The 27843-nt window shown below is 42.0% G+C and overlaps 3 protein-coding genes across 3 annotated transcripts; all 3 read left to right on the forward strand.

The window, feature by feature from the left end:
• The first annotated feature begins 2988 nt into the window (after nucleotides 1–2988).
• LOC121330597 (protein BUD31 homolog) lies at nucleotides 2989–5089 on the forward strand. Its single transcript, XM_041277226.1, has 4 exons — nucleotides 2989–3197; nucleotides 3803–3925; nucleotides 4332–4498; nucleotides 4734–5089. Exons 1-4 carry the CDS (start codon nucleotides 3104–3106, stop codon nucleotides 4782–4784), a joined length of 435 nt encoding a protein of 144 aa, XP_041133160.1. The 5' UTR covers nucleotides 2989–3103; the 3' UTR covers nucleotides 4785–5089.
• A 1153-nt stretch (nucleotides 5090–6242) lies between these two features.
• On the forward strand, nucleotides 6243–9080 carry LOC121330870 (FAD-linked sulfhydryl oxidase ALR-like). The gene is made up of 3 exons (XM_041277756.1): nucleotides 6243–6489; nucleotides 7035–7246; nucleotides 7460–9080. Exons 1-3 carry the CDS (start codon nucleotides 6280–6282, stop codon nucleotides 7620–7622), a joined length of 585 nt encoding a protein of 194 aa, XP_041133690.1. The 5' UTR covers nucleotides 6243–6279; the 3' UTR covers nucleotides 7623–9080.
• A 558-nt stretch (nucleotides 9081–9638) lies between these two features.
• On the forward strand, nucleotides 9639–25805 carry syngr3a (synaptogyrin 3a). The gene is made up of 4 exons (XM_041277755.1): nucleotides 9639–9822; nucleotides 16948–17182; nucleotides 21739–21884; nucleotides 23439–25805. The coding sequence occupies exons 1-4, from the start codon at nucleotides 9721–9723 to the stop codon at nucleotides 23649–23651; spliced, it is 696 nt and encodes a 231-aa protein (XP_041133689.1). The 5' UTR covers nucleotides 9639–9720; the 3' UTR covers nucleotides 23652–25805.
• Nucleotides 25806–27843: the final 2038 nt, after the last annotated feature.

Here is a 27843-nt window from a genome sequence, read left to right on the forward strand (position 1 = left end):
CTTATAGAGAGGAACTACCCAGTGACCACTGAACAGCTTGGGAAGCTGTACCTTTTCATGATTGGCTGCTTAGCTGTAGAATAACCTGTTTCTCTTGTGATTGGTCTGCGATGATTAAATGCTCTATAATTAGAGAGGACTACCCTTTAATCATCATCTCTTCCATGCTTTCTGTAAAGAAGCTTATTCCTTTTTTTGTTTGCTGCTGAAGTGCTACTAGAATGACAGCTTTGGTAGATGAAATGGTAGCCATATTAGTCCAGAGATGACAGACAAAGAGAAGGAGATTTGACTCCTTTAATGGTCACGGTGACTCAACACTCCCGCTGCCTCCTTTCGTCTCGAAAAGTCAATTGCATCTTTATTGATGGGCTGAATTTCAGGAGGCAATCATCTATTCCCTGCAGATCGCGAGTTAGTCTCGCTACAGCTTCTGCAGAGTGATCGCTCCACTGACCTCACACAGCGACACTGCAGATCTGTGGCAGTCTGTGATAGAAATCGTCCACCTATCGGAATGATGATGAAACACGAAAGGTATCAATACATCGCATCCATTATGCCACTGTTTTCACCAGCTTGAATAAAAATGGACAGATGTTAAACGGTTTCAAAAGACAACAAAAAAATAATGTTCTGTAGAAAATAATTAATGAATGGGCCAACAGAAAATGCAGGTATGGGTTCAGCTTGTAAGGTTTTGATTCTTCAGCAAAGTAAGGTAAGTGAAGTACATTTCTTCCACTTATTTTGCCCACTAAGACTGACTAGCTCATCCATTATCATTAACAGCTTAATCCTTTTACTGGGTTGTGGTGAGCCAGAGCCTAACCCAGCAGACACAGGGCACAAAGCAGGACTATACCCTGGACGGGATGCCAGTCACCACACACAGGGCAATTTTAGAATGACCAGTCAACCTCAGCAGCATGTCTGGACTGTGGGAGGAAACCAGAGTACCCAGACAAAACCCACACAGACACAGGAAGAACATGCAAACTCCACACAGACAAACCCCTAGGAATTGAACCCAGGACCCTGGCGCTGTGATGCAGCAGTGCTAACCACCACGCCACCGTGATTGAAAAGGTCTGTACAGAAACTTAGGAATCATCGGATTCTAAAGATTAATGTTGCTACAGAGGCAAGACACTAAATGTTCAGTTCAGAAAACAAGAAGCTCAAAAAATCTCCAATTAAAATAAATACATTCCCAGCTCTGCTGGATACAAAGGGGGCTTTATGTTTGAGAAGAAAAAAACTTGGCACGGAAGAGCTTGCTTCCCGAAAAAAGGCAGATGTTGTATACGTGTAGATACCAGAGATCCGGTCTGCGTAAGAGAGCTGGGTGTGTATACGTTACACAAGTGGCATTTTAAGAGGCACTCTGTCTTAGCTTACTGCCTTTTTACTCACACATACCCAAATACTGCTAATTTGGTTAACAGTTAATACACAGTATAGTACAAACTAATTAAAAAATAATATAAAACACAGTCGTTTGCAAAATGTTACGGCAGCAATATCTTTGCAAGTCCTTTTAAACACTCCCCAGCTGAGTGAAATGGCTGACTGCTCAGATGTATTGTTCAGCATCCTTCATGGTCCTTTTCTATTAGGTTGTAAAGCATGTTCTTTTTGGCATTTCGTTATATTTTGTATTGCACACTAGAAGCCATTCTCATACATTACTCATGCATATCACTTTCACGCAGCAGAGAAGGCGCGAGGGATCCATGGGGGTTACAGCTTTTTGTATTTATTTCTTTTTTTTTTTCAGGAATAGCTAGCATTATTAGGAATGAACCAAAACATTATCATACAAAATGCTAAAAAAACATACATATATTCACACACACAGCCACACTCTTAAGACACATGCACACGGAAAGGTCTACACATGAACTGTACATACATACATGCAGAAGCACACAGACACACACTTCACAGTGCTGGCAGGAAAAGGCAGTGCACCTCTCCTCATGGTCGTTGCGGACCTGGGTTTGTGCCAGCGGGCACTCTGCAGCGGTATAGACTCGTGGGCTGCATTCCTTTCTGTGGGAGTTGCAGAGTGACCAGTTACTTCCTGAGTTCATTCCTGTTTGATAGGAAGCCAGTTGAGGGCTTTGTAAATTACAGGGCCAAAGGAAAATAATGCTGTCAGCAAGTTCAGGATTCAGAACCATGACTGTTAAAACCTGATTTCTGGGCCCTGTCTTTAATAGCAGTTTGCCCCCAGTGTGTAATGTTATAACAATGAAGACACAGCTCTGAAGAACAATTTAGCTGCTCCTTTCAATCTTGCTAGCTGCTTTTTAAAATGTTATACACTGACGTTTTTTCCCCTTTCAGAAAAGACGTTGCTGTTCACGTTTTCACACTGAAAAGGGCGCAGGAATGATGGGTTTTAGACATCCTCTCACATGGAATGCAGATCCACCTGAGCTGAAGTGTCTCTTCTGGTTTTTTTGTGGGGTTTGAGCGCCCTCTGCTGGTACATCTTAACATTACAACACATTGTAATTCATTTTGTACAGATGTGGCGCCAAATCGTAAACTTAATTTTTTTTCTAAAATTCAACAGAATATGTTACCGTACGGTATTGAAAGGCACAGCTGATTGGTATTCGCTGGAGCACAGCTTGTTGCATCAGAAATGGAAAAAAAAAAAAAAAAAAAAAAAAAAAAAAACCTTTAAAAAATGTTTATATATATACAAAACTTAACTGAAACACCCATCGTATCCATGCGTTTAACAAAGGAGCTGCAGGCAAGCTGAAGCAAACGTCAGTGAAACTCTCAGAAATGTCTTTTAACAAAAACACCGCTGTTATTAATTACACATGCAATACCTATCGCTTCGTAAATTCTCCTGAGCAATGTGTGTTTTGTTGGCTGTGTTACTCTGTTTAATAGAGGGCGGCTGTCAATAATGCCTTGGTGATCGTAGCTGGGCTGGTGTGAAAGGACCTTCCCTGTTGATGACGCTGTAAGCGAGGGACGGCAGGGTGTGCGCTGGACCCCGAGTGCAGAAACAGATCGCAGATTTGTTTTAGTCTCTCTCTAAACGGGAATCGTTTTTCTTCTTTCTTTTGAAACAGGAATGCCGAAAGTTAAAAGGAGCCGGAAGCCTCCTCCGGATGGTTGGGAGCTGATTGAGCCCACGCTGGACGAGCTGGACCAGAAAATGAGGGAAGGTGAGGGAGGTTTAAAATATTTATCACAAGCCTGGTGGAAAGCAGCTTCACCAGTGAATTAATACACCGGGCTGTCGCTTACTGAGCGGCTTATTTAACACAAATAGAAAGCTAGTAACACAACAAGCCTGGGCTTTGGGGGGTAAGAAATGTACTGTACGAATCGATACAGACTAGTCAGATTTACACAAGAGTCGGGATGAAAGTAAGCCTCCCATTGCACAGCAGGGTATCCAATTCCCGCTTTTACCAGAAGTTTATTAATAATAATGACACACCCGAGCTTGTTACCTCTACACTGTGGCTAACCGAGCTTGTAGTAAAACCCGGAATGGGTGACACTGCTCCGCAACAGGAGTCATATTGCCATCCCGCGACGTCACGGTAAAAGAAAGGGGTGCCGCAGCTTGCGCTCGGAAGACCCTCGAGTCCCTGTTTTAACCCAGTGTTAAAAATGCGGGATTACAGTAAACGGCTTTGACTTAAGAATTCACTTGTCGGTGTGCTATACCGCTCATCCGGTGTATTTTCAGATGCCTACACTTCTCACAGGAGCAGGGTTTCGCTTCGCTGATTTGCAATTCTGCTGTGCGCTCTTCTTCCAGCTGAAACCGACCCACACGAAGGGAAGAGGAAGGTGGAGTCGCTGTGGCCCATTTTCCGACTTCACCATCAGCGGAGCCGCTACATCTTTGACCTCTTCTACAAGAGAAAGGCCATCAGCAGAGGTAGGAGCCCTCATGCAGTGCTTTTGATAAACCCTGCATCAAATGACTCCAGCTAATGTCCTAGAGCTTAAAAAAAAAAAAACTTTGTATGTGATCTAAAACGAACAGCTGGTTTCACAGAGCAAGATTAGCACTGACCTTGGACTATCTAGTGAAAGCTCTGGTCCATGATCAGTGCTAACAGGGGTCTGTAAAACCAACCATAAATTAAAAAAAAAAATTGCAGGTAGTGATGGATGCTTAGGATCTGTTTCTGATTTGAGGCAGGTGAATGCTTTATTTGCATCAGTAAGTGTAGTATTTTTTGGGGGCTGGTAAAAACACGTTAATTGTGATTCAAGTAGGTGTCATTGCTGGTTTTCTGCTTGGAGGACCGTTGATGAAGGCCTTTGCCTTTTGTTTCTAGAGCTCTATGAGTACTGCATTAAAGAGGGCTATGCTGATAAGAACCTGATTGCTAAGTGGAAGAAGCAGGGCTATGAAAACCTGTGCTGCCTGCGCTGCATCCAGACCAGAGACACCAACTTTGGAACCAACTGCATTTGCAGAGTCCCCAAGAGCAAGCTTGAAGCGGTAAGATTATTCACCCAGAAAACCAGCTTTTGCTTTTCAATATGTTGTAGAAACTTGGCATTCCAAGATCACTTTGCCTTGCATGTTTTAGAATTATTAATACTATTCACACAAAAATCGCACATGGGGGGGCCAATATTTAAAGTTGTATGTGATCTAACGGTTGGGTGTGTGTAAGTGCATACTACAGAACTGGTACTGTGTAAACCTACAAACCCACTGTGTTCTTTTACAGGGCAGGATCATCGAATGCACTCACTGTGGGTGCAGAGGATGCTCTGGCTGAAGGGAGGCTGGCTGCTGCCATGGGACACGAGGGCTCATATTAAACCTTGACCTGTGTGCATTTGAAACTCCTGGACCGTGCTTCGATTACAACTGTGTCAGCTACAAAACCACCTTCAGTTTACACTGTGATTTGTCAAGCAACATTATTACACTGTGTGTTGATTTGTAAAGATATTAGGGTGTGTAAAATGAAACTTCTCATTGCAGTCTGGTTTTGATGTACTTTTCTTATCTCTCTTTTTTTATTTATATAATTGCTTATTTAAGTCATTTTAAAAAAAAAATAAAATTCATACTGTTAAAGTTTGTGTGTTTGCAGATGTAATCCTGGAATCTATCGATGTAAACTGGGACAAAAGGGTAGTGGTGTCTGGATAATGAATTAATAGCAGAACATCCCTAACTCTTTAGGGTAATTCCACATATAACGGACCAGTGGACCTTACCTTGCCATCCTGTTTTCTTTTGATCTTACACGTGGTTGTACCTGGAAGTAGTTTAGAAATAAGCCATATGCCCAATTGGATACATATAGCCCCTTATGCATAAAGTAACGATATTGTTGCTATTATACAGGGCAAGGCATTTTTGTAACCCAAAGGTGAGAGGAAAATAAAACTTTACATGACACAATAGCATAGCCAAATATGTGCATTTTGCTGTATATTGCATTCCTTAAAAAATATTCATATGTTAAATACTATAGCCCTGTGTATTCTATACTGAGCATCAAAAGAAACTTAACACTTATATTTGGATACAGTTCATTAGATGTGATTGAAAAATGACAATCATGAAGATGCTGCAGAATGATCTGTCGATCTTGGACAGGTGTTGTGACTCTGCCTCCCAGTTTGTGGCCTGCCATGGACAGAGTGTGTTTGGTTATACTGTCTCGCCAGGTTTGAAATTGCTGGCTGTGAGCACCCAAGACAGCGAGCCACAGCATGCTGCCCTAGTCCAGCCTCCAACATGCTGTCAACAGACGTGGCATATCGTTGTTTTTTTTTTCTGTGATTTTCTTTATTGCTTTTATTCAAAGCTTGCAATTCAACAGCTGAAATCATTCCATATCGAGTGCCCAATCAATTTATTTTGATGCTCCACATACAACAAGTATAACCCAAAAGCTTTCGAAACTGTTGCAAAGCTTGTTAACAATGTCAAGAAATGTAATTTTTATGAAATCATTTACATCCAGACAGGGATGCATTAATTGACCAAACGCGTGTGCTAACAGTGCAGGGATCGAAATAAGACTCCCGTTGCATAGTTGTTTGATCCATTCCTGGTTTTACTATGAGTTTAGTAAGACACACCCGAGCTTGTTACATACGCACGCTGGCTAATCAAGCTAGTTGTAAAAACAGAATGGGTGAAACAGCTTTGCAATAGGAGTCTTACTACAAAGACACTATATGTTGCAGAACACGGTGTATGTTAAGTGTACCGCCTACAACATATCCCTTCAGTCTCAGCGGCTTGTTTTCAAGATGGCTGCGCCCGGTGATAAAAGTCCTTCTTCCCCGGTAGCCTCGGCATCGCCTTTTGCAGGTTTCCCGTTCTCGATCCCGGGCGCCGCTACCGGGGAACCGGCAGATAAACAGGCTGAAAAAACCGGCGAGCAGAAAAAGAAGCCGTGCCGGGCGTGCATGGATTTCAAATCCTGGATCAAACAGCAGAGGAAACAGACACCCACACTGGTACGTTGCGTATATTGCAAAACTAGTCGCATCATGCACGGCCAGTTTATATAACGTTGCATAGCAGTTTTGTTAATTTCCTCGTGTGGAATAAAAACTGTAGAGTAACAATTCACAGAACTATTGCAAACCCAGTTCGAGCGTTGAGCTGCAGACACGTCTTCTACAGACTGGTGATGGATGGGTGCCGACAGCGTTCATAGTCACCGATCGTCATGCAACCTTCACACTCTTTATCTATTACTGTATAAGTTTAAAATGTTAAGATTCGCCTACTGTGTTGTATTGCAGGTTTTACTAGAGTTTGATTGGCCACACTGTGTAGGTAAGAAGCTCAGGGGTCTCTTATTAAAATCACAGTAAAACCAGGGATGGATCAATCAGCTGTCCAATGGGAGTCTTGTTTTCATGCCTGCATAGCTTGCACAAGGTTCGGGGAATGTTGGGAAAACAAGAGTATGGCGTATAAAACCTTGCATGATTAGATTCTCTAGCAGCGTAAGACCTATTGCAGAACCTGCTGACTACACCTCAACTCCCTGCAGGAGAGCCAGCTTGAGGAGAAACAGGAGAGGCCTGTGGAATGCCCCTTAGACCGGGAAGAGCTGGGCAGGAGCACCTGGTCTTTCCTGCACACGATGGCAGCGTATTACCCCGACAGGCCCACTGGCGCGCAGCAGCAGGACATGAAGCAGTTTGTCAACTTGTTTTCAAAGTTCTTTCCCTGCGACGAGTGTGCTGAGGACTTGCGAGCGAGGTCAGTGTGTCTGTAGCGCTGCCCTGTGAAGAAAACACAAGCAGGTCTTCAGATGAAAAACTTGGTAGGGAGGGGAGGCAGGAACAAAATTGCTTGTGCTACTGAGATAAAAAAATAACATTGGTCTGCAGGGTTTTCCAGTCGTAATCATAGCAGTGGATGTGTGTATTTAAAATATTTCTATAACCATTTTTTAAAATGACTTTCCTTCAGGTTAAAATCAAATCAACCAGACACCACCAGCCGAAACAGTTTCTCCCAGTGGATGTGCCGCCTTCATAACGATGTCAACGTGCGCATCGGCAAACCAGAGTTCGACTGTGCCAAGGTGGATGAGCGGTGGAGGGACGGCTGGAAGGACGGGTCTTGCGATTAGCATGGAGGGAATTGCCAGCACGCAACCCCAGACCTTTATTTAAGACCCTGAAATGACAAAGGTGTACGTTTTTAAAATGTAAATCTTAGACGTATTTGTCTGATCAAAGTTTCCCGGAGGTTTGTGATGTGTTTATATCTGGAATTATTGTCACATGTGAAACAACTTATTTGATCCTTTCTGTATGTCTAGACAGTAATTACTTAATGCAGGAACTTAAGGATGCTTATCTCTCTTAGAAGCTTTCGATCAAGAGCATTATTTTTTTCAAACCTTTTTGAGTGGGTCTTTAAAAACGGGACTGAAGGAATATGCTTGAATAACTTCCAAGCTTTTTTGTTGTAAAATATAACTAATATATATAGTGTGTGTTTAATGACTTTATTAATGGGATGTCATTTTACTGTTGAAAATGTGTTTTCATGCATCGCTGTTCAAAGGTGTGCAGTGTGGACCTGTACTGCAGGCAGTGGTTGCATATGAAGATACACCTTTATTCCAGTGATGAACAGGCATTAGCAGGGAGTCCTGTGGAGTTTCTCTTGGTAAGAATTAGAATCGAGTATCAGGGCCCAGGTAAATGAAAAGCCCAGTTGTTTACAGGAAGGATATTTTTGGCTGCAGTTGCAATAAGGAATTCAGAAGACTGCTTTAGGATAGAATCTGTTCCCATGGCCAGCAGAGGGTGCAGTGGGGTTACTGTTCACACCTTGTGTAGAGTATTTGGGTTAGGAGCGGAATGGCTCGGTCATGCCAGGCAGCTGGCAAAAAGAGTGATGATACTGGCTTGGCCAGTACTATCAGAAGGCTACCTGAGAGCTGGTAAAAATGATTAGGTTACCGCTGTTAAACGTAGACCAGCTGGTCGTAGTGTTTTTCAGACTTGCTAATGAGGTAGTCAGGTTTTTCAGTCAACCCAGGATTTCTTGCAAAGTTCGCGTTCTTCCTGGTCCCAGTGTGATTGTAGTGATGATGATGATTACATGTGAATTGTCAATTGAGGAACTGAGAGAGTGATTATTCATGATTTTAAATGTACTGTATAATAAATCGGACGCTGAACAACATCAGTTTGAGCATTTCTATTTTATTATGGGTGGGTACGTACTCTGTTCCTGGAAGAATTTGAGCTTTATTCACCGCCTACACCCGTTTTTTTTTTTTTTTTGCGGCCACATTGGGTACCGGCATCAGTACCACAAATGAACGAGATTGTCCTTGTTAGAGTTATATTAGGTTTATATTGTTAGTGTTATAGAGTTACTGTTAGATTGTTATAGCGTTAGTGTTTTTATTGTTAGTATTAGATTAGGACCTAATGCAGAAATGCAGTTGGATTCTGGGGGATTTTTCATTGTTATCAATTCTACTTAAAAGCTGACGCATGATTACCCTGTAGTGACTGAATATTAAATACTCAAGTAAATAAAACGTCAACAAATTATGTGACCTGAGAGTCCATCAGATGTATTTATTTCTAGATGTATGTATGACTTCCACATGGCTACACTATATGAATACTTTAAGGAGAGAGATCCTCTGGGTCCTGCTTTCTAATGTAATCATTACTCCACCGCCAGCCGGCTTCTGCTGTTTTCAACGCGCGGTCACGAGTTTAGTCGAGAGGAAGAGCGAGTGGGAGAAGAAAGCTCTGATTTCATTGGTTGACTAAGAAGCTTCTGATCTGGAGAGCCCACCACATTTTTACATCATCATACAAAAAAAAGCGTGTGCATGTATGTGGAGGCGCGTTCGCGTTTCTTGTGCCAGGGCGGTGGTAGGAGCTGTATTTCCAGACGGCTAGAAGTTGATTAACAGTTGGCTGTCCTCCAGTATTCAGGTAATCGGTTCCCATGCGGGTAGAAGGGTTTTATTTTTAAGCCGTTTTCCTTGTTGCGCGCGTCCCCGCTGCTGCGTAAACGCGCACTGTTTAAAGGTCCCATGCCCTGCGCGCTCACCTCTTTAGGCTTGTGCGCGGCGCTGCTAGGCAGGGGGGTGGGTGTGTATGTGAATGCACGCCAGCTCCCTATCTATCGCTAGTAAAGCGGAGCCCAAAGCTCGTACTAGTAGAACAAGACTGGGTGAAGCTACAATAAAGATGGAAGGAGTAGGATCTTTCGGAGCCGGTAGAGCTGGTGGCGCCTTCGACCCCGTCGCCTTTATCAAACAGCCTCAGACCGTGCTCAGAATACTATCTTGGGTAAGGATGCATTAAAAAAAAAAAATTAAATATTATTTTATAACAAACCTTTAGGAGTAAGGGTGTACAACAGCAACCTTTTTTTTAGATAGAAAATAAAACATGCAGTAGGCATTATCACTATACAATATACATTTAAAAATAAAATACAGAATTGAGGAAACAAAAAACAGCTTAATGTATATTTGAACTATCGTTTGAAGAAAAGAAAAGAAAAACTAGCTATTTTGTTTAATAAAGCCATTTCATGCAAAGATGGTTCAATCAATTAACAAGATCTAACGACATCAAGCTAAAATTGCAGAGACTATAACAGGCTCTAATTGCGGTTATTGGTCGCTGTTAGTATTTATGCAATATCAGGGTTTATGTATTAAAAAAAAACAAAACAAAACAATAAAAAAAAAAACAAATCGGTGTTTTATATATATATATATATATATATATATATATATATATATATATATATATATATATACACTGCTGTTTTATTGGCATTTTATAAGAACGAGAGACCAACCCCAAGATCCTTGTAGAATTGTTTGCGTGTTTGTATTTTTTGCATGAGAAATAATAGAGCGGCTCCACAGTATATGTGTTGTCGTCTCCACGTTTGAGCAGGACGGTGTCAGGCTCTGCTATTTTAGTTTATTGTCTCATAGCCTCTTATTCCTGTATTGCTCATATTGACTTGGGTACTATCTCATTTAATTTGTCTATTGCGGTAAATGTGAATACTTGTAAAATAAAGTAATAATAATAATAATAATAATAATAATAATATAATAATAATAATAATAATAAACCTGTATATTCCAGTATTTCATTCAGATAAGAAATGACATTTCGATCTGCCGCCTCGGTTTAGTTTGGATTTGCATGCGAGAGCCTGTTTCGAATCAGTAATGTTTTTAATACAGTTGTAGAATGTTATATTCTTCTCCGTACCCCCGACACCCAGGCTTGCCCGCCACCCTTTGCGTTTTGACAGCCCAGCTCGCTTTACCCAACGCGTCGATCTGCTCGCTTGTTTAAAATGTGCCGTTTCTTTTGAACGAATTCAAAGGGGGATCCTGACAAGCCGTTTTACATATTTGCGTCTTTTTCGTTCTCTTGCCTTTGCTGGCAATGGCCGCTGTCAACCCATCAAGCTTTAGCACAATTCAGTGCCCCTCTCATATTGCATTCAACAGAGCATCTTCATATAGAGATGGCCTAGCTGTTTGTTTTAATGTATACCTATAGAGATTTTCTTATTTTTTAGTTTAAGGTGCATATATATAATGAATGAATGAATGAGGGGGAGGGGTTTGCAATCGTAGGATATTCTCATTCCTATATAGAATCATTCCCCTCTTGGCGAGATAGTAGTGAAGTACTATGATATGGTGCACCAGTAAAAATTAGTTTGCATGTACAAAATGTGTGGAATGCTGTACCATATACATGTATGTTTAAACATACCTCAGATATTATAGATGAATAGATAGCTGTCATGTTCTGCATTTTGAAATCATACAGTGCATACATTATATATATATATATATATATATAGAGAGAGAGAGAGATTTAGTGCCTTTCATAGTGGACCACCATCACAAAGAGCTTTACAGAGGTAGGCTGTGAACTGAGCATTATATGCAGAGTCACTTACAATAGGACATTGATTTAACATCTCATCCGTATGACTGAGCACAAGTAAATGACTTGCTCAGGGTCTTGCACAGTGAGTCAATGGCAGAGGTGGGATTTGAACTGGCGACCTTCTGGTTACAAACCCTGGACTTTAACCACTGGATCACACTATTATTATTATTATTATTATTATTATTATTATTATTATTATTTATTATTAAGAAGACGAAGAAGAAGAAGAAGAAGAATAACAAAGCACGTCTAGGGAAGTTAAACTTTTGAAGCGGTAATTTCTAAAAAGTTTCCCGTTAAAAAGTCCCCTTTAACAGCTACATATTGTTTACCTCTGGGACATTCCAGCTTCAGTTCTGGAATGACAGTAACTCATTCTAAGCCACACGTTTTAGTTTCACTGGAGAGGCAAACAGAAATGTAACTGACAGGGGATGGTCTTGAAACAGCAGCTGCTTAGATGCAAATTACAATAATTCCAGAATGTCCCCTTTTAAAAAAAGTACCTAAATTATCACCCCACTGTTCTGCCATAATGTATAGCCGGCTCTCCCAATGCATCACCTATACTTCCATCAAACAGGCCAAACACAACTAAGCATCGCAATTCAAGATCTCTTCTACAATGTAAATGCAATCGCTCTCGGTTCTAACGCGCCTAGGATATAACAACGCTCCTACAGCATGTCCCCCAATTCCCTTTACTAGTGATCCATGCAATATTTCTACAGTAAATACAGTACCAGTGTTCAAACTATAAACAACTTCTCAGTGTAACTTCCTTTTCTGTCTCTCCCTTCTGATACAGTATCTGAACTGAAGAAAAGCCGCGCTGGCACTTTATAACACAGACATCTTATTCAGCATTCGTTTTATAACTAAATCAATATTAGGCCTATTACGTGGTTATTTTTCCTAATGTATTTATTTATTTTTTTATTTATTTGCTGCGAAAGGAGTTACGGCTTTCTCCGGGAGACGAGACGCTTCACCTCAGCCCCGTTCCTGCAGCAAAACCTGGGGAAAGCCCATTCCCTCTCCCCCTCTCCCCCTCGCATTTGGTTTGCTTGTCTGTCGCTTCCAACTGAATTCTCGACCGCCGTTTAGCCAGGCTAGTGGGAATGTTACCTTTTTTTGTAAAAAAAAAAAAAAAAAAAAATAGCGCTGATTACATGGTGCTTTATGCATGTATTCGTGGAAAGTTGTATTTTCGCATCACTATATGTGCATTACAGAGACGAAGTTATTTTATTTTGTATTTTAGTCAGATGTATGTTGTGTGTCCCGCGGCGCCCCCTCACCCACGTTTATAACGCTCTTTGGTTACAACGCGCATACTGTGTGTACCCCGACACCCGCGTTATAGCGAGGGAGCACAGTATATAGAAAAGTAATCGATAAACTGGAAGCTCGCTGGCTGTGCAGTATTTCTGAACGGCTGTCTGAGCAGCAGCCAGTGGAGCTGTTGGAAGAATCAGATCAATAATAATCCGCCAGGTTTCTTTGTCTCCCGTTAATGCTGTCGGCGAGTGGCGTATTGATATTGAATACGCCAGCCCGAGTGAAATTATCGAATGCTAAAATAAGCAGGGAAAACTGTTGTTTGCACAGTATGTAGTAAATGAGACTTGTAAAACATTTCTGTTTGCAGAAATGTGTGAGGAAGTGTACTGAATATCTGTTTACCAGTTTTGATACAAAGCAGCGATCAATACAAAATGCTGCAGTCTAGTCTGTCCTGAATAATACTCAAGAACTTGTGATGGTAGAATTTCCCATTGAACGTTGAGAACTTTCCCTAGTAACTACCAACACAATCCACACAGGGGTCTGTACTTTTTATGATCAGTCGCACTATTCAAGCTTCCCAGTGTGTTCTGTGTTCATTGTGAACGATTTGCAATGGAAATCCGAACATCCACACAATGTAAAGCCCAAAGGCATTTTTGTTTGTTTGTTTGTTTGTTTGTTTTTTTTTTTTTTTTTTTTTTTTATTGCAGTCGCTTGAACAGCACCCAGGGGGAGCGCCATGCCTCCTGAACTGGCAGTGACTGTGACTTGACTGCAGATAGAAGGTAGCATTTTGGGTAGATCGAATGTGACCACGAATGCAGTGCTATTAGAAACAGTCAAGTGAATTGCATGCATTTATTACTGATGCTGTGTAGGGTAGGGAGTGTGATGAATCGTTGTGCATTAATGACTCCTACTTCCTAACACAGGTTACAACTTGCGTTGTGATACACAACCACTACCCGGCTTCTGGCAGCGCACCAAATTGTTCTTGAGTGAACGGTGAATCAATGGCTAGCAAGTAGTCCGTTAGGACAAGCATATCTTATCATGGGATTCATGACCTGCGTATTGGGATGAGTGATGTACTGTGACATGTGCTGCTTACATGCATGTTACAAAGGGTATTTTTTAAGGGATGTGTTCTGAGTTTGTTCAGCATAGCAGTTTTAATACAATTGATTTCAATATAAATACCTATACCTAATTGTAATTTTTGTTCTTGAATGGAGACAATACAGTGGGTCTTTAGTTAACCTCTAACCATCAGGGAATTGGATTATAAAGTGTTCTGTGCTTTTTCTCCCAGTGGAACCCAATCATAAATATCTGCTCTTTAGAAAATGAATACAGTGTGTGCTCGGTCAAAATTCAAGGGTATGAGTCATCAGTGGTCGCACTTGGAGGGCGCTGCACAGTAATTTTATGTTCACGCCCTGTTTCACGCCTCTGTTTGTACAGACAACACCTAGCGAATCAACCTAAGCGTGACATCACTCCGCTATCGTTTTTTTTCTTCCTGCCGTCGCCTTGGTAACCAAGACGCCGGTCTGATTCACTTCGCTTTATTTAGAGTCCCGCAGGTATAAAAAGCACGCTGCCAGTTTCATTTCATATGCAGATTGCTTCTCTTTTATTGCCACTCGTTGGATAGGACGGAGGAGCCTTCTCTGATGACATGAGGGCAGCAGCGTGTACACCCTCACTGTTTTGAGATCAGTAGAATTGTCCACATGATATCCTGATTGAACTCTCGTTGAATACATAAAAAAAAATAAAAAAATGCATTCGATTCAAGCACATTATATTTGAACTACCAAAAACCAGAGAATACCAAAGGACTTGTGTGTGTGTGTGTGTGTGTGTGTGTGTGTATCTATCTATCTATCTATCTATCTATCTATCTATCTATCTATCTATCTATATGTTTGAATCAAAACATTGGAGGTATTTATAGGTGTTTGACGGCATGACAACTACTTTATAACATATTTTATTTCATCACATTTTTTCACAGGATATTCCATAAACAACATTGCTATTTTTACGGTAGATATTCGTTTTTAGTGGATATGTGTTGTTCTTGTGTTTAATTATATTCTTACTGTTGTCCATGTATTTACACACATGTACTAGTGCAAGTATTTGTAGAACCTATTCTGTCAATTATTCTTTTATGTTTACTGTGAACTAAAATATCACCTAAATTAGCTTCTCTTTTGAAAGCTACAACTGGGGCCTTTAGAAATACTTTTTTCAATTTTTCTGAATTATGTAGAATCTGCAAGAGTTTCCAAACTACCTTAGAACTATGAGGCAAAAGTTTAGAGTACCTCATTACTAATGGGACTCTTTTTTGATCCTTTTATCTCTATTTTCATAATCTAGTAGTTCATCTCTTTTTAGTTTATCCACTTTTCTTAACTCTGTCTCTGTAATTCTTTCTTTGTATCCTCTTCTTTTAAGATTTATTTTTAATACATGTCTTTGTTTCACACAGTCACTTTCTGTTGAGCCTGTGCCTTGTATTCTTATTCCTAGCCCCTTTGGAGAGGACATGTGTAAATACTAGTGGATGTCAGTAGGTTTACAGAAGAGGTCAGCCTCAATTGAACCTTCTTCAAGTTTTACTATGGTATCTATATTAAGATGTTTTATCAAGTGTAATAGGGGATGACACAGGAAGCCTATAACAGCACTTAATTGCATGCAGAATGGCTGCAGTGCAGTTTTGCTTTGATATCTTTTACTCTGCTCAAGGGAACCGCTCCTTTGGACAGCACATGAGCCACGATCCTCTCATTGGCTTCTGGTGATCTGCCACACCTAAACACCCCTATCAATCAGAGGAATTAGTTGATTTCTCAATACATTGATTTGTGATGACATGAACAGCTTCCCCTCACTCAGTGTGCCATTTTTTAATTGCATACAGAATTTCTCATTAAGATTATCTGTAGTTTTAGTTTTTATTTCTATTGGTATTCAGTGCTACAGTGTAGGTTTAGGATTCAAAACTACCCACCTGCTTTTCACATGATGCTTCTGTTGCTTACTGAAGAGGAAATCCAACTTGCCATGCACCCTGTACATGTGTACTGTAATTAGCAAAGAAGATCTTTATATTGTAATAGGATTAGTTTTAAAGCAAAATATCTGTAGTACCAAAATGCATTCCTGCTTGTATCAGCTTTCATTTCCTCATGGGTTTAGCAGCAGAAACGTTGTACATCCTGAAGTAGGCTTGAGTCATCTCTCACACAAGCCTCGAGTATTTGAAACACAAAGTGCCGTACAAACATTATTGGCTTCTCAGGGCCTGAGTTGTTGTTTTTCTTTTCTCTCAATTTTTTCTAACACAGCGATTCTAAAAGCCCTCCTCCACTGCTGCTAACACCCAAGTGGGAATTAAAACAGTTTTAAGACCCCCCCCCCCCCCCTGTTACTAAACACAAGCAGAGCAGTGGAGGCAGTGTCTAACATTGTGAAACGCTGCTGTCTGTGGAACCGCAAGCTGTCTGCATGCAGGAAAACATGATCTTCTTGTGCCGCGGGCAGTTTGTCATTCTTCCAATGGGTGGGCCAACCAGGAATCATTCAGACACAGGGGTAGTTTATTATCTTGAATACTGGCATCTTTTACCTCTGTTTACAGAAAGCCTTGAGGTGATTTATTGCTGACCGTGTTATTGCATCACTAAACACTGTAACACAGTGAAAAGAGCATCGCCAAAATACTAGGACCTCTGCCGTTTCTATCATTGAACGAGAAGTGCTTGGAGGACAATGCGCTGGCAATGCAAAGGCACCGACTCAGTCTGGCCAAACCTGTGATTGCTATTACTGTTGTGTTGCTGGTGACCACTGCTGCTGACGCGTGCCTTAAAGAAATGGTTAGTGCACCAAGGCCATAAGGTACCTAATTGTGATAGAAAAGGCTTTGAGTTACCACTGTAGTTATAACTGCAGATTTTACATACATGAATCAACCTTTCAAGCAAAGCCCCCCCCCCAAAAAAAATTAGTTTCATTTCAGAATTAAAAAGGGAAGTCTGTACCACATCCCTCTTTTGATTCCCCAGAGCTCCACCTGCAGGTGTCGGCAGGCTCGCTGGTGGTATTTGCACAATGGGGAATTGAGAGTCTTCCCGGACCCTAAACCAGCCTCTTCTTTTCCTCTTGCAGGTTTTCGCTATTGTCGTGTTTGGATCCATAGTGAACGAAGGCTATGTGAACAGTCATAGCAACACGCTGCATTGTGTTTTCAACCAGAATGACGATGCCTGCAATTATGGGGTTACCATCGGGGTGGCAGCGTTTTTTGCTTCCATGTTCTTCTTCGTCCTGGATATTTACTTCCCCCAGATCAGCAGCGTGAAGGACAGGAAGCGAGCGGTGCTAGCGGAGCTGGGCTTCTCAGGTATTTGTTTGAAACATTCCTTTTCAAAACATTTCACTGCCTTTTAAAACACAGAACCTGTACCTGGCTGTCATTGCACTGTCTGATGGAAAGTGGATATTTTTCCTGTTGTATTTTGAAGCATCTCCTTTGTGGAGGGTCTATGTCGTGTTGATTTTTTATACTCTTTCTCTAAATGTGCCCTTTACCTGGCTTTGAGTTTACTTTGAGTTTGTCTACAATTATTACTGTTAGCATTGAACAGCCTTCCTCCTTCCATTTCAGTGATGTGACAACGTGACTTCCAACTCTGCCAGTCACACCCACTCTCTTTTATCCTAGGAGGGGTGGAGTCTGGGCAGCATAGTCCACTGCAGGGTCCCTATGATAGCATCCACACTGCACACACTGATACTGTCACTGTGATAGCATCCACACTGCACACACTGATACTGTCACTGTCACTGTGATACTGTCACTGCATCCACACTGCACACACTGATACTGTCACTGTGACAGCATCCACACTGCACACACTGATACTGTCACTGTGACAGCATCCACACTGCACACACTGATACTGTCACTGTGACAGCATCCACACTGCACACACTGATACTGTCACTGCGACAGCATCCACACTGCACACACTGATACTGTCACTGTGATAGCATCCACACTGCACACACTGATACTGTCACTGTCCACACTGCACACACTGATACTGTCACTGTGACAGCATCCACACTGCACACACTGATACTGTCACTGCGACTGCACACACTGATACTGTCACTGCAGCATCCACACTGCACACACTGATACTGTCACTGTGATCCACACTGCACACACTGATACTGTCACACAGCATCCACACTGCACACACTGATACTGTCACTGTGACAGCATCCACACTGCACACACTGATACTGTCACTGTGACAGCATCCACACTGCACACACTGATACTGTCACTGATACTGACCATCCACACTGCACACACTGATACTGTCACTGTGACAGCATCCACACTGCACACACTGATACTGTCACTGTGACAGCATCCACACTGCACACACTGATACTGTCACTGTGACAGCATCCACACTGCACACACTGATACTGTCACTGTGACAGCATCCACACTGCACACACTGATACTGTCACTGTGAGCATCCACACTGCAGCATCCACACTGCACACACTGATACTGTCACTGTGACAGCATCCACACTGCACACACTGACTACTGTCACTGTGCATCCACACTGCACACACTGATACTGTCACTGTGACAGCATCCACACTGCACACACTGATACTGTCACTGCGACAGCATCCACACTGCACACACTGATACTGTCACTGCGACAGCATCCACACTGCACACACTGATACTGTCACTGTGACAGCATCCACACTGCACACACTGATACTGTCACTGCAGCATCCACACTGCACACACTGATACTGTCACTGTCATCCACACTGCACACACTGATACTGTCACTGTGAGCATCCACACTGCACACACTGATACTGTCACTGTGACAGCATCCACACTGCACACACTGATACTGTCACTGTGACAGCATCCACACTGCACACACTGATACTGTCACTGTGATAGCATCCACACTGCACACACTGATACTGTCACTGTGACAGCATCCACACTGCACACACTGATACTGTCACTGTGACAGCATCCACACTGCACACACTGATACTGTCACTGTGACAGCATCCACACTGCACACACTGATACTGTCACTGCGATAGCATCCACACTGCACACACTGATACTGTCACTGTGACAGCATCCACACTGCACACACTGATACTGTCACTGTGACAGCATCCACACTGCACACACTGATACTGTCACTGTGACAGCATCCACACTGCACACACTGATACTGTCACTGTGACAGCATCCACACTGCACACACTGATACTGTCACTGTGACAGCATCCACACTGCACACACTGATACTGTCACTGCGATAGCATCCACACTGCACACACTGATACTGTCACTGTGACAGCATCCACACTGCACACACTGATACTGTCACTGTGACAGCATCCACACTGCACACACTGATACTGTCACTGTGATAGCATCCACACTGCACACACTGATACTGTCACACTGCAGCATCCACACTGCACACACTGATACTGTCACTGTGACAGCATCCACACTGCACACACTGATACTGTCACTGTGACAGCATCCACACTGCACACACTGATACTGTCACTGTGACAGCATCCACACTGCACACACTGATACTGTCACTGTGACAGCATCCACACTGCACACACTGATACTGTCACTGTGACAGCATCCACACTGCACACACTGATACTGTCACTGTGACAGCATCCACACTGCACACACTGATACTGTCACTGTGACAGCATCCACACTGCACACACTGATACTGTCACTGTGACAGCATCCACACTGCACACACTGATACTGTCACTGTGACTCCACACTGCACACACTGATACTGTCACTGTGACAGCATCCACACTGCACACACTGATACTGTCACTGTGACAGCATCCACACTGCACACACTGATACTGTCACTGTGACAGCATCCACACTGCACACACTGATACTGTCACTGTGACAGCATCCACACTGCACACACTGATACTGTCACTGTGACAGCATCCACACTGCACACACTGATACTGTCACTGTGATAGCATCCACACTGCACACACTGATACTGTCACTGTGACAGCATCCACACTGCACCACACTGACACACTGACTGTCACTGTGACAGCATCCACACTGCACACACTGATACTGTCACTGTGACAGCATCCACACTGCACACACTGATACTGTCACTGTGATAGCATCCACACTGCACACACTGATACTGTCACTGTGACAGCATCCACACTGCACACACTGATACTGTCACTGTGACAGCATCCACACTGCACACACTGATACTGTCACTGTGACAGCATCCACACTGCACACACTGATACTGTCACTGCGATAGCATCCACACTGCACACACTGATACTGTCACTGTGACAGCATCCACACTGCACACACTGATACTGTCACTGTGACAGCATCCACACTGCACACACTGATACTGTCACTGTGACAGCATCCACACTGCACACACTGATACTGTCACTGTGACAGCATCCACACTGCACACACTGATACTGTCACTGTGACAGCATCCACACTGCACACACTGATACTGTCACTGTGACAGCATCCACACTGCACACACTGATACTGTCACTGTGACAGCATCCACACTGCACACACTGATACTGTCACTGCCAGCATCCACACTGCACACACTGATACTGTCACTGTGACAGCATCCACACTGCACACACTGATACTGTCACTGTGACAGCATCCACACTGCACACACTGATACTGTCACTGTGATAGCATCCACACTGCACACACTGATACTGTCACTGTGACAGCATCCACACTGCACACACTGATACTGTCACTGTGATAGCATCCACACTGCACACACTGATACTGTCACTGCGATAGCATCCACACTGCACACACTGATACTGTGTATGGGTTAGTCCTTCCCCCATCCCTTGTAATTTTGTTGATGTTGTTATGAGATTGGCATGTTGCCTTAAAAACAATTAGAGAGAATGCAGTTCCCGTAAAACATACAGATAACGAGTTACTGGAACCAGCTGAAAAATGTGACACCACCAGGAAATTCTCTAAAGCTTTGCAAGTACAAAGTGGAAAGGCCAGACTTTCTAATCTTCAGAAAGCTGGTTATAGCTCCTGGTGGGGAGCGAACTACCTTCTGTGGATATGACCCTAATTCTATTGTTATCTATTTGAAGGTGGCATTCCCCTAATTCACGTGCAGCGTGATTCCTGTGTGTCTGTTTACTACATTCTTTCCATGGGAGAGCCTGTCTGTTTAATCAGAGAGCAGGCTTTGTTTGTTTCCACTCCTCAAAGAGTGTGAGCTGAAAGGACACCGGCTTCCACAAGCTCCCTCATGTAGTCTGGCTTGCTACTGCTTCGCTCTTTGGGAATGAGTGGCAAGTCCATTCCGCTACTTGCAGCAGAAAAGATTGAACAAATTGATAGAGAGCTGATTTTAGGTAGCAAAAGAATTCCATACCTCTTAACCTCTTACCCCAACTGCTTGTACAGCAGTGCTTGCATGTCAGAAATTATCATACGTGCTCTCTAGACATCTGGAATCATTGGAACACTGTATGATTTGTGCTTCTCCTTTACTAGAAGTAGAATATTCCTAGTTTTACCATATACTATAACATTGATATAGTTTTTTTTTTTAATGATTGCATGCTATCCATGCCTGGTATATGTAAAAAGGGTTGAATCTGTGGTAATTGGCGATCAGCACTGTTTTAAAAGCCACAGGAGGAGGTAGCAGTTTGAGATTGGGGTGACTCTCTGGCTTTGATCTCCCAGCTGCCTTGTTCAGAATTACTGTGTTCTGCAGACCTGGCGCCCCAGGGCTTCTCTTCCCCCAGGTGTGAGCTGGCTTCTTTGTGTTGCAGGTTTCTGGACCTTCCTGTGGTTTGTGGGATTCTGCTTCCTGGCCAACCAGTGGCAGCGCACCTCCCCCGACGAGCTGCCTCTGAACCAGGGGGCCGACGCAGCTAGGGCTGCCATTGCCTTCTCCTTCTTCTCCATCGTCACCTGGGTGGGTATCTCTGTCTGGACAGAGCGGGGCCGCATTGTTTAAACTGTGTTTTATAGATGATTCCTCCTTAGAACTCCTGTATTGGATGAACAAGAACTTCCAATCACCTGCCTTATCTGCATTGCACCCCAAAGCAGTCTAACTGTATTGAAATACCATTATTAGTGAAATCGCTAAATAATCTTTGATACAGGCACTCTATAGACGACAGGGCGATTCATAATTTGTGCAACATTGTTTTACTGAAGAACCCTCTGGGTGCATTGTGTTGCATATCCTTTGTGCACCCTCTTCATAGCCTCCAGATCCAACAATGCTGTGTAAATCAGACAACGCCCTGTGTACCCACACGTTCATAGTTAACTAACAGTAGAGCATGCACGGCAACGTTTCTTTTCTATTCTGTTTCACTGTGACGGAACAGGCAGTGCAGTGTTAAGCACACATACTTTCTGAGTCGGTGCAAGTGGTATTATTTTGTTCAGGTTATAAATAACTTGGCCAGGCTGTGATCCACACCTCGCAGTCAATGTTTCACATCGGCCAGTTCCTGCTGCTCCGAGCTGCACAGTGAGCAGTAACTCTGCATGCTCACAGGAAATATCACTGCTTATCTCCTGCCAGCCACCAGACAGCAGCAGCACGTTCATTACACTGTGTAACAAAAAAAAAAAATTGTTTTGTTCCTGGGTATTAAGGGTTATTTCCTAATTGCTTATGCCTCGAAAGTATAGAACATGGCTATTATTCCCCACAAACTTTGCTTTTGTGACCAGGACAGTGATATTTCAAAATATCACTATTTCCAATGGGAAAATGGGCAAATGTGTGTCTTTTCGTTCACATAAAGTCAGAAAAAAACAACATATGAATCCAAATTAACATGTTTTTATACTAAAGTAATACAAAGATGACTACAAAAGATTTAGAAGTGAATAGTTTTTCGAGATTTACAATTATACTGTAAATACAGTATAATTGTAAATCTCAAAAAACTACTCACTTCTAAAGCACCTCGTTAATATTTAAAAGCAAAGTTCATCCATTCGCTTGTAAGGCCTCTGGGTTGATAAGATCATAATTATGAGCCCTATTTAGCAAGTAATATGTTCCAACAGCCATTGATCTTTTTCAGGATGAAGCCTGTGCCTATAACATTTTCATTATTGCTCTGTTAATGCAAGGAAAGGGGTCTGTACTAAAAAAAGCATACGGATGAACTGAATTACAATAAATCAAGAGGATCTGAGCTCCCTGACGCCCAGCAGGCCTCAAGCGCAGAGCTGCTACAACCTCACATGGGGAGGCCAAAGCTGACCCTTCCAGGCCTGGTCTTTGTTCCAACACTGTTCTAAATTGTTTTCAAAAACCAATTAAAAACTTCCATCCAGATCCTTAAGTAGTTAATCAGATCATTTTACCTGTTAAACCTGGAGTGGAATCGCCCTCCAGGACCGGGATTGGACACCCCTGACCGAACAGCTATATGGCAGATCGCAGCGCATCTATAGTGCACTCCGCATGCTTTACTTACCCTGTTATTCTTATTAAAAGGCTGGCCTCACTGTGAAGGCGCTTCAGAGGTACCGCCTGGGCACAGACATGTCCCTCTTCACCACGGAAAACATCGGGGGTATTCCTGACGCAGAGCCCTACCCTGGCTACCCAACAGGCAGCGGCATTGAGACAGCAGACACCTACCAGAGCCCGCCGTTCACCGAGAGCTTGGGCAGCGGCCCCAAGGGCTTCCAGGTGCCAACCTACTAGGACTAGGAAGCTGTGTAAACATACATCCGATCTGTCCGTGGTGCAGCGGTGTGCATTGGGTGGATCGCTGCCAAGTGTAACATGAAGTCAATTCTGATGTGGCCTATCGCTAATGGGCTTACCTTGTTTATAGGTAGTTGTGACCTCTGTACAGGTTCAGTATGCTAATTGTATTTTCATCTTTGTTCTGATAGGTAGGTAGGTTCTAGTTTGGGTACGTGGTGTCCATAAACCCTACAGTGTTCCCTGCGTCCTGGTTGTTAGTAACAACCCTGATACCTTCACTTCTTGTTTAGATAGTAGTGCTCTCTTCTTTTTTTCATAATAAACAGTCTAGTCTTACAAGATGTAGTAATGGTGTTTCATCACAACCAAATCAGATCCTGCTTCTTCTGTCTATTGCTGCAGCTTAATTGGCTAAACATACAGCTTGAGAAACTGTAACATGCTCAATTTAGACACGTGCAAAGGGAGGGCTGCCATAGAAATAAAGCAGTTCTGCACGGTTTGGTGTCCTGATGGTTCTGCTGGTCGGTGGTGCGGGCGGGTGGATAAATGTCACGTGGCATGTGCACAGTTGCCTTATTTCTATGACAGTATTGTGTTAGTTAATAAATCTTTCTTGATTCTGAAGCTCATTGGGGTTTGCAGATTTAAGAACCCCGATTTGAAATGTCAATGCAAAAAACCCCAAAACGACGCAAACTTAGACTGCACTACCCATGTATGTTTAGGAATCTGTTATTGAAATAATTCAGACACATGCAGCGCCACCCCTGTGTTACCTGGTATATTGATTTATTGTGTGATAATATAGATTCCACAGGGTTGTATTAAAAGACGCTAAAAAACTGATCAAAATGCATTTCACTAAAGCGTAAAAACCTTCAAGGGTAACAATGATCACTTGGAAGTAGAAGAGGGATTGCTGTAGGAGTCACTGCTGTAAAAACGTGTCGGTAAAATCTGTTAGAAAAACCTTCGCACATTAAAAACGATGAGCAAGAGGTCAGCGTTTTGTTTTGGAGTTCAGTTTAACAGCAGAGCTGTATTTCCTAGCTTCTGTTTTAAATGACCCTTCTTGAGGTGCGGCACAGAATTCACTGTACTGTAGATAAAGATCGTTACGTGTTTTTTTCAATACCTTTACTGCTTGTAGTGCAAAATCAATGAACTGTGTATTAGTTGGTAAGATGAAAAAAAGTGCATAGTGTTATTCCCTGTTAATCTATAGGACGTAGTGCTGTAATTAGGGTTGTCCAAGCGTTAGAAAATGAAATTTGTACCAATGTGAATGTAAGCACACCATGCCCACATTGTTTTAAACAGCTTCTATCAAAACGGATCTTCTCAAAAGTTTGGAAACACTGTAATACAGGACAAGAAAAAAATATGAATGTGACAATTTAATGAGGTCTTGTCATTCTGACTATATTGCATTGCTGCTGTTTATAAATACCATAAAAAAAAAAAAAAAAATCCATACTTTTTCTAATATTGCCACCTTAAATTCAGTTTGCCTTTCTGTTAAATCTCACTGTGGATCAGCCTTGAGATTCAATATTTACAACCCTTCTCTCTTCAAACTGTCCGCTTTGTCGCGACATCCTAAACAGTGACATCAGCCTGGCATTCTCTATATATCCGGTTAATATCACACTGTAAATTCATAAGAAACTCTTATGACACACCTTGAGACCTGCATCCGATTGCATGTGCTGTAAAACCTTTTAAAACAGAGACTAAATTAGCCCACTGCTTAATTAGGATTTTTTTTTTAAAATTTTTTATGTATGGTAAACATGTATTCAATAGCTGAAGGAATACCTTATACAGTTAAGATCAGAAAATCTTCATATGAAAAGTATTACGATTACAAATGCAGTATAAAATCAGAATGTACAGGTCTCTCCTCAGAACATTTCAAAAGGATTTCAGTCCTTTTAGTACAGGCTATTTCCAGGGTGACTTTTTTTTTGACCACTTTTGAGACAATCCTAAAGGGGAGCAGTGGGTAAGGACTGGGCGTTAATGTTAACAGTGCATCATGTTTAATATCTGTGGTAGCACATCTCTAATGTATCTGTGAGATAGGATATTGTACACAAAGTGATACTGATTGTAATTAAATATATATTAATGGACTCTTGTTTATTGAAGTGTTCAGGGTCTGTTGTGTTTCTTGTACTGATAATGGACTCCTGTTAAAATACTTCTTGTATAGATTTTTCTAGCATTAGTGTACCTTTTAATTTAGAATGTGTTGTTATTATTTTTAAACATTTGTTTTTCAGCTCCATCTCTATTTAAAATATACGGGCCCGTCTTCTGTAATGGTATTGCTAGCAAATCACCAGAGTACATCTTCTGGGATTTGTTTGAATCAAAATAGTCTTAACTGCCATTTAAAATAAAGTGCAATATTTTTAATACGGGAGCAACTGTTTTATTTATACAATGTAGGTGCTGGAATTAACAAAGGCCATTCAATACAGAGACTAATTGAAAATGTCTGTGTTTTAACCCACAATCGCTACATGGTCAAATATGAAGAAATATCAAATCTATCGTGCTGGAATGTGTAATGCAAGCAGCACTGAGCAGCTGAGATGTCTGCAGTGCAGTCTGCAGACTTTTCATAAAAGTCTAAAGTCAGCTCAGAAGCTAAACACTTTCATCCTTGCATCAATGGTTTGCAGTTAATGAAACTCTTCCATCATTACTGCAACAGGAAATTGAAACAATGTTTAGCATATTTGTTCAGAATGACTAGTTTTGTAACTGGTTAATGTTTATAACACAAGTCTCTAACTTTTCAGTACATGTAAAAATCACGGTGCATGCATGTCTGGTCCGTGTAAGTAACTGTTATACACAGAAATGCATTTGGCTCACCCAGTGAACGAAAGCAGGTGTTTCAAGCAAAACATGAAGCCAATCATGAGAAAACAACATTTAAATTGGCACTCTTACAAAATACACCGAATGACGCTGCGCTGAAGTGGAAATTCACTCACACTGCGAAAGAGTGCCCCGCTTTTAGGGAAATCAACAGTACAAAAAGTAATTTTTTTCAGATTTCAAAAAATAAATAGATGCACAAACATCTGTCTGCTTTTAAAAAAAAAAATTTGATAAGCAGAAGCAAATAAGAGAACAAAGTCTTGAGTATGAAAGTGATACTGACTTTGCTTACTTTTAACTGTTCTGTCAACTGTCCCCTGCAACCTTGATGGACATTAGCAGAGGATGTGCTAGAAAATAACTGACAATACAGTAGTGTCTAATGAGACAAACCTGCAAAATCAGTACCTCTCTCCCTCTTTACTGACTGGGTCAACCACAATAAAATCATTTACAATCAAAGGGGGGAGGGGGGAATCAATTAGTGTAATGGGCCTATAAAATAATAATTCCAACTGTTTCAGTTTTACTACAATGCAACAAACTCCTTCAGTTCCAGGTAACTTTACAAAAAAAGTGACAGATTTTCCGATAATAATGTACAATGCACATTTAACAAATCAGTTTAGTGTTTGAAATGAAATTCACAGCCCCCCCCCCAGTTCTGATCTTGGGGTAACCGCTGCACTGCACCGATACATAGTTAGGAGTTTTGCATGGTTAACAAAACTTGTGTTTAAAGTGTCAGTTACAGGTTTGCCTATTTGCACCACAGCAGCTGGGTTTCATCTGAATCAAGTCAGCAGCTGACCAAGATAAAGAAAGGTAAACACATCAGCTATCACAGCTACTCAATTGTATAGTTTTGGTATTTGTGAGCCCTTCACTTGTGCAAATCTCTCTTTCGTCCCATCGTGAAACCTAAACCAATCATAGCATTACTTAAAACAACAAAAAATAGATTCAACCATGCCAAGACTGGTCCCTTTATAAATCTGTGCACTCAGTCTATACAACTGAAACACTGTATTGCAGTGGCCCACGAAACCCATTTACAAGAATAAAGTTGCTACTCTGAACTAGAAAATCTTAAACGTTTGTTTGCTCATTGTGAAGGGCTGCAGCTTGGTCTGAGCAATGAGATCCTCACAGGACACAATGGTGCACTCTACAGCATGTTTCCAACGAGATCCTCACAGGACACAGTGGTGCACTCTACAGCATGTTTCCAATGAGATCCTCGTACGACACAGAGGTGCACTCTACAGCATGTTTCCAACGAGATCCT

This window comes from Polyodon spathula, chromosome 18 (assembly GCF_017654505.1).
Source record: "Polyodon spathula isolate WHYD16114869_AA chromosome 18, ASM1765450v1, whole genome shotgun sequence".
NCBI lineage: Eukaryota > Metazoa > Chordata > Actinopteri > Acipenseriformes > Polyodontidae > Polyodon > Polyodon spathula.

Bases quoted from the DNA above. Each gene is read 5' to 3' on its own strand.
- LOC121330597 (XM_041277226.1), top strand. From the start codon at position 3,104: ATGCCGAAAGTTAAAAGGAGCCGGAAGCCTCCTCCGGATGGTTGGGAG. The intron at 3,926-4,331 runs GTAGGAGCCCTC...TTTTGTTTCTAG, and splicing joins GAGAAAGGCCATCAGCAGAG to AGCTCTATGAGTACTGCATT. The intron at 4,499-4,733 runs GTAAGATTATTC...GTTCTTTTACAG, and splicing joins CCAAGAGCAAGCTTGAAGCG to GGCAGGATCATCGAATGCAC.
- LOC121330870 (XM_041277756.1), top strand. From the start codon at position 6,280: ATGGCTGCGCCCGGTGATAAAAGTCCTTCTTCCCCGGTAGCCTCGGCA. The intron at 6,490-7,034 runs GTACGTTGCGTA...AACTCCCTGCAG, and splicing joins GGAAACAGACACCCACACTG to GAGAGCCAGCTTGAGGAGAA. The intron at 7,247-7,459 runs GTCAGTGTGTCT...ACTTTCCTTCAG, and splicing joins GCTGAGGACTTGCGAGCGAG to GTTAAAATCAAATCAACCAG.
- syngr3a (XM_041277755.1), top strand. From the start codon at position 9,721: ATGGAAGGAGTAGGATCTTTCGGAGCCGGTAGAGCTGGTGGCGCCTTC. The intron at 9,823-16,947 runs GTAAGGATGCAT...TTCCTCTTGCAG, and splicing joins TGCTCAGAATACTATCTTGG to GTTTTCGCTATTGTCGTGTT. The intron at 21,885-23,438 runs GTGGGTATCTCT...TCTTATTAAAAG, and splicing joins TCTTCTCCATCGTCACCTGG to GCTGGCCTCACTGTGAAGGC.